The sequence below is a fragment of the Oratosquilla oratoria genome, chromosome 1 (genome assembly GCF_046742065.1).
Source record: "Oratosquilla oratoria isolate Oo_2021 chromosome 1, ASM4674206v1, whole genome shotgun sequence".
NCBI classification, from domain to species: domain Eukaryota; kingdom Metazoa; phylum Arthropoda; class Malacostraca; order Stomatopoda; family Squillidae; genus Oratosquilla; species Oratosquilla oratoria.
Genome location: NC_134777.1, coordinates 74,364,398 through 74,371,897, shown reverse-complemented (window position 1 = coordinate 74,371,897; position 7,500 = coordinate 74,364,398). Strand labels below are relative to the sequence as shown.

General features: G+C 39.2%; 1 protein-coding gene across 1 annotated transcript in view; it reads left to right on the top strand.

Moving 5' to 3' along the window:
- LOC143028572 (uncharacterized) overlaps positions 1-7,500 on the top strand; it is a 172,586-nt gene that overhangs the window by 117,601 nt on the left and 47,485 nt on the right. The window contains exons 2-4 of the mRNA XM_076190883.1: positions 1-242; positions 2,566-2,650; positions 3,913-4,026. The exon at positions 1-242 is cut by the window's left edge and continues 485 nt beyond it. Of these exons, the coding sequence (XP_076046998.1) occupies positions 1-242; positions 2,566-2,650; positions 3,913-4,026 (441 nt within the window). The remainder of the gene's footprint in view (positions 243-2,565; positions 2,651-3,912; positions 4,027-7,500) is intronic.

Sequence of the window (7,500 nt, the reverse complement as noted above, 5' to 3'; positions counted from 1 at the left end):
GCGTCTACAGGAGGAGGAGGAGGTGGAGGAGGAGGAGGTGGTGGTGGTGCCACGGGCATGCCTGACCGCTTCAGCCCAGCGGCACTTGGTATGGGAGTAGGAGCAGGTGTGGGCGTGGGAGCAGGTGTGGGAGTAGGAGTCCCTGGAAGTCATGTTAAACAAGTGGAGTCCTTTATGAACAGAAATTACTCTGATTTCATGAGATCTTTGGCCGCCAAATACAACAACAACAATCCAAATGAGTAAGTATTGCTTCTTTTCTTATACATAGTGAATGCATGAATGCACAGTGCATGTATTTGTGTATATATTTACTAAATGTATGTGCTCCTGTATGCACAGATGTACATATACATACACACACACACTCTTGCTTATTGTGTACGCGCATGTATGTGCTATATCTTAGCATGTATTAATGTATATAAGTAGTTCATGTATAGATGTATATACATATGTATGGGCGTATTTTTCTACGGATATATATATATATATATATATATACAGGTATATATACATGCATAAAGACAAAAGCACACGTACACAAACACACACACACGCAAACACATACACACACAAAAACACACACACACACACACACACACACACACACACACACACACACACACACACACACACACACACACACACACACACACACACACACACACACACACACACACACACACACACACACACACACAAGGTACCACATAAAAACTTATAAAGAAAATAGAGTCAAAGGGTGGCATCAAAGGAAAAGTATTGGAATGGATGAAAGACTTCCTGACTGGAAGGAAAATGCGAGTAGTAAATAGAGATAAATTCTCAAATGGGAAGAAATAATAAGTGGTGTCCCGCAGGGATCAGTACTGACCCCGATCATTTTTGCCATATACATAATTGACATGGATGAAGGAATAGAGTGTTATATGAATTTCTTTGCAGACGACGCAAGTGTACTAAAGAAAGTAAGAACGGAGGAGGATTGCAACTCATTACAAGACTTGGACAAGACATGGAAATGACCTCAAAAGTAGGATGTGAAATTTAATATCAAGAAATGTAGTATAATGAAATTTGGAAGAAGTAGAAATAGAATATCGAGAGATTATAAGAGTGGTGAAGATGTCAAAAAAGTAAACGCGGAAAAAGACCTTGGAGTGATGATCAGCAGAGACATGACGCCGGACAAACATATTAATAAAATAGTCGGAGAAACCTACAATTTATTGAGGTCAATAAAAGTGACATTTGTCTATTTGGATGAGGAAATGATAAAAAAATTAACTACACTAATGAGACGAAAACTCGAGTACGCAGCAACACTATGGACATCCAGTACCAAAAAGAATATAAAAAAAATAGAAAGAATACAAAGAGCAACATCAAAACTGGCACCAATTCTTTCCAAAATGACATATGAACAGAGACTGTCCAAATTAGAATTACCAACTCCGCAACAAAGAAGGGAAAGAGGAGCCCTACAATCTATAGAATTATGAAAGGAATGGAAATCTTAGATAAGAATGATTTATTGAAATGGAACAATGGAAAACAAGAGGACACGAAAAGAAACTAAAAAAAGATAATTACAGAATAGATCTGAAAATCAAAATAGCTTCCCACACAGAGTCATAGATACCTGGAACAAATTAGAAAAAAAAAAGCGTGTGCAAACACTATTCAAGATTTTAAGAAAAGAGTTGATGCTGAAAGATACAAAGCCGGTTCACCCCGAGCATAGCTCCCTTCCCGTATAATACAAGTAAGGAAATACACACGCACACATACATACACACATGCGCGCGCGCGCGATGGCGCAGTGGTAGCGATCGCGGCCGCCACTACGGCGGTCCGGGTTCGAATTCCTCCTAGGGCTGAAATAATTTCAGTAACGCTGCGTTGCGAGTTGTTACTCAACTCTCGTGGGCGGGGAGCTTGGTGTGTGTGTGTGTGCGTGTAAGGTCACAGCATTACCCATAGATCGGTCATATATGAGCTATGAGCTCTCTTCCGGGAGGGAAATAGCTGTCGATCACGAGTCCAATACGTGATCCAAGACCATATAAAATCACACATACACATTTAACCTTGGATTTGGTCAAGTCTTTTAAGAAAGAGAGAGAGAGAGAGAGAGAGAGAGAGAGAGAGAGAGAGAGAGAGAGAGAGAGAGAGAGAGAGAGAGAGAGAGAGAGAGAGAGAGAGAGAGAGAGGGGAGAGAGGGAGGGAGATAGAGAAAGAGGGGAGAAGAGAGAGAGGAGAGATATAAGTGGGGAGAGAGAGATAGAGGAGAGATGGGAGAGAGATGGGGGAAAGGAGTGAGTGAGTGAGAGGGAGTGGGAAGGAGTGGGAGGGAGGGGGAGGACCTCGCCAAAGGGAACGATGGGAGAATCGATAACAAGGTTGTAATTACTGGCCAGTGACATCGCGCTCCTGGGATGGACGGGCCAAGGAGGAAGAGGAGGAGGGAGAAGGAGGAGGTGGAGGAGGAGGAAGAGGAGGAGGAGGAGGAGGTGAATCTAGAGGTGAAGGTGAAGGTGAAGGTGAAGTTGGAATTGGTAGAGATGAAGTTGGAAGTAGAAGTGTGAAGGTGGAGATAGAGGTGGAGGTGGACGTGGAGATGGATGTAGCAGAGGAGGCTGTGGAGGTAAATAGATGAATAAGCAATCAAATAACAAGTAAACAAATGAACGAACAAATAATGATTAAACAAATATGTATGTATAAATAAACGAATAAATAGATAAATAAATAAATTTATATACATGTGAAGATAAATAGATAAACAAGGAAACCAATGTATTCGTAGATAAGAATATAGATAAAAAAGTACATAAATAAACGAATAAGTAAATACATACATATTTCATATACATGTATATATATATAATATATATATATATGTATATATATACATATATATATGTATATGTATATATATATATATATATATATACATACATACATATAGATGTATATATATATATATATATATATATATTTACATATATTGTCACATCCACCTCTAACCTAAGATAATCAATTAGTAAATAAAGGACCTAGGAGGACAATAATAACTCTCACAGATATTGCCTCATCCCTTAGAGGTGGATGACAAAATAGAAATAACTCTTTTCAGTATCCTCTATATCATATATCATCACTGTTGAGGTTAGGTAAAGATAGAGGTAATTACTTTCATATATTGAACTAAAGATTATATTGATTATATCTTCATTACATGCTATCATAATACTCATATATATTCTTATACATATGAGGTAGAACATAAGATAAAGATTAATCACCATTACTTGCATCCAGTAGATCTGTACTGAGATTCTGATCTCCATAATATAATTATTCATGAATTATATTCAACACAACTAACACAAATAAATTCAATCATTATATTGAATACATATCTAAAAGGATTGTACTCTATATCAAGCTCCATGGAATAGTTCACCACCATGTGGTTGCCATGACATGAGATGTGTATATATGAATATCAAACATGATCATTGAATATCTAATCAATCTCAAAGTATAATCAAAATAATATTGAACTTTCAATACCACACAAATTACAAGTCTACATACCTTAGATAATTTTTGCTCTTTCCTTCTTTATATCAATCCCCATTTATCTTAATGGTAAACATGCTAATCCCCCAATAACATAACAATACGTGTTGTTCTTTTTATTGTAATAAGGAAAGAGAGAGCGTGAATCCACTCTTGGCTCCACATTCAAAACAGTTCCAACAACGGACATGTCGACATACATATGTCGTAAACATAAATCATACACTGCTCATACATCACAAGAAATTAAAGCAAATACTTCTTTGAATTCCCATACACTAACTAGAACGTGATAATCTCAAATGTATAACATATGCGCAGATATATTCATATTCAAAATACTTTGATTTCGTCTGGCGAAACTGCGCTTGTGTGAAAAAGAAAACGGAAGACACAACACAGCAGAAAAAAGCAATACACACGGGGATGACTATGGTACGGTAACAATATATATATATATATATATATATATATATATATATATATATTACATATATACATATATTACATATATACATATACCAAAGTCTTTTTCCCCTAATAGGGAAGGTAGCCAAAAAACGAAAACATGAAATACATTCCCACCCATTCCATCCCCACATATTCCATTTCCATTCATCCACCTCCCTTCCTCTTCTCTTGGCTCCTCCTGGATGACGGGTCATCCCTGCATCTCGCCCATTGCCCTGGGTCAGAAGCAGTGTCGCAAGACAGCACATCCATAGCCAGGCCGCTTCATTTAATCGGCGACCCCATCTCTCCGTCCCCTCATGTGTGTGTGTGCGTGCGCGCGCGCGCGTGTGTGTGTGTGTGTTTGTGTGTATGTATTTACCTAATTGTATATACATAGTTGTATTTTACTGGAAGAGAGCTATGCTCGTAGTGACCCGTTGTTGTATTTTTCAGCATCAAGTGTGTTCTTGAATTCTTATATAGGTTTTGCACTCACTGTTTCCTCATCCAATCCGAAAAATCGCGATTTCACCGGTCCTTTATGAAAGGTTGATCGTTATATTTAGGAGGGAGGAAGCAACTTTCAGATCCTCCCAGTGGACGAAAAGAAAGAGGGGAACGTACTTGGTACCATCTGCTAAAAGGTAATTGTTGGTAGTGGCAGGGGGATGCTGCTGACCGCGATAGCATCATTCAAGGGATGGTAGTGCGAGTGGTTGGTGGTAGAGGTGGTTGAGTTGGTGTGATTAGTAGTGATTGGGAAGATTGTGATCTGTTGAAATGGGTTGATCTGTCTAGGTAAGTGTAAATTGATTGCTGAGGAAGGATAAAGAATGAAAAAATGAAAGTAGAAAAGGAAAGATAAAAAGTAAAGTACAAAATACAAAATATAAGATATAAGATATAAGAGATAATAGATAAGAAATAAAAATTGAAATCGTAAAATACAGGTTGACTACGTATGTCGTGCACGTAATGTTTCCTTGTGGAAGAAATCAATGTAATTTCTTAAAGTTAAAGAAAAATAGTCATTTGGTAGGTGAACGGATTTTGTCTAGCTATATCATTTTTGACTAGAAAATAGGTATATTTTTCATCTAAAAATGAAATGAAAAAGAAAAGTAAAATTACAAACTTTAGATGATCTAGAACAGACATATACTGATAGTTTCTCTTCAGTGTAAAAAGTACCTGGCAGCTGTTAAAAATAGACGAAAAATGAGAAAACACAGCGAAGTCAGCCACGTTGATTAAGGGAAGAACAAGTAGAAGCCGTATAAACATACAAACATTCCTCAACTTACGAACGAGCTACGTTCCGCTTGTAACATAATCTTAAAGGTTCTCAAATCTACATGCATAAGTAGTATGGTATAAAGTTAATACATGTTTTCTTATACTAAAAGACATTACTAATGACACATAGAACAAAAATAGATTGTGGTACTGTTAATTTAATATCGGGCTTCTTACCTTTGAAACTGGTAAATTAGGCTTCAGATTAGTTCTTATGTCTGAAAGTCGAATGTTCGTGAGTAGAAGAGCGTCTGTACATAAGAAAATTAGATAAAGATATTTTTTTGGAAACCAAAAGAAGAGCTGAAGGAATTCTTTAAGAAATTTGGACCCAAACATTTTTGGAACCTAAAAGCGAAGACATTCTTGGGATGGACTGAAGTTCCTCAGGAGCCTTCATTAGTTCCTATGGCTTATCGAGAATGGCCCTTGTGGGAGTCTGACGTTTACAGCCCTAAACTCCTCCCCCTCGTCCTCCTTATACCACTTGTCCTCCTCCTCCTCCTCCTCCTCCTCCTACTTCGACTCATTCTCCTCCTCCTCCTCCTCCTCCTACTTCGACTCTTTCTTCTTCTCCTCCTCCTCCTTTTCCATCTCCTTCTCAAACTTCTCCTGTTCCTCTCCACTTCCTCTTCCTTACCTTCCTCCTTTCCCTCCTCTTTTTCCTCCTGCTTCTTTCATCCTCCTCTTTCTCTTCCATCTCTCCCTCCGTTTCCTTCTCTTTTCTTTTTTTTTCTACTTTTTTCGACCTTCTCCTTTTCGTCTCCCTCGTCCTTCTCTTCCTCCTCATCATTCTCTTCCTACTCCTTTTCTTTCTTCTCCTTTCTTCTTCTTCTTCTTCTTCTTCTTCTTCTTCTTCTTCTTCTTCTTCCTCTTCCTCTTCCTCTTCCTCTTCTTCTTCTTCTTCTTCTTCTTCTTCTTCTTCTTCTTCTTCTTCTTCTTCTTCTTCTTTTTTCACGTCACTTCCTCACTTCACTTCACTTCCTCATCATCATCAATCTCCTCCTTACCCCCTTCCTCCCTCCCACCCCCTACTCCCTCTACTTTTTCTTCTTCCTTCTTTCCTTCTTTTTGTTGACACCATTTTTCTCGAGGCTACTTCCCGTCACGCGCGTTACGCGTTATCACGTGCTCAGCGTCATGTCCGTCTCAGGAAGTCACAAAGGGACAACAGAGAGTGGTGACGGTGTGAGGGCGGGAGTTGAATGGGGGAGCCTAGAAGGGGGGGAGGGAGAAAGACGAGGAAAAGAGGATTGTCACCCAAATACGCTGAATATCAAGAATGGAATAAAGATGAGGTTAGGTTAGGTTAGGTTAGGTTAGGTTAGGTTAGGTTAGGTTAGGTTAGGTTAGGTTAGGTTAGGTTAGGTTAGGTTAGGTTAGGTTAGGTTAGGTTAGGTTAGGTTAGGTTAGGTTAGGTTAGGTTAGGTTAAGTTAGGTTAGGTTAGGTTAGGTTGAATGAGGGTTATGCTTACTGTCATTAACTTATACAACCGAAGAATCGTAAACCCAGGATGGCCCACATTATGAATTGTCACTCTAGGATAGACCACATAACTGTTACCCTGTCGAAGTCTGGGGTGACGATTTTTCATGTGATCTTGTAAAAGGAAGATAAAATGAGGGAGGAGGAGGGAAGGAAAGAGGAGGGAAGAGAAGAGAAGGGATTAGAAGACGAGGAAAGAGAAGAGGAGGGAAGAGAAGAGGAGGGAATAGAAGACGAGGGAAGAGAAGAGGAGATAAGAAAGGAGGGAAGAGAGGAGGAGGGCAAAAGAGAAGGGGAAAAAAAATAAGGAAGGAAAAGGAGGAGAGAAGAGGAGGAGGGAAGAGAAGGTTGGGAGCGTGATACGGAAGGGAATAGAAAGAGAGGGAAGGAAGAGAAAGGTGAGAGAAGGGGAAAGGGAAGTGGGAAGAAGGGAGGAGGAGGAGGAGGAGTGGAGGAGGAGAAAGAGGAAGTGGGGAGAACGCGGGTGGGCGGGGAAGGAGGAGTTTGGAAAGGGTCTGACCAATAGGATTTCTTATTTTGGAAGTTGGGTCAACTTTTTATTTGGGACCAACAGAATTCCTTATGTTGGTGGTCAGACACACTTTTTAGTAACATTGAGTAACTTCTTTTTTCTAATTCTGGTTTAGACTCACGATCAAAGATGCAGATTTATA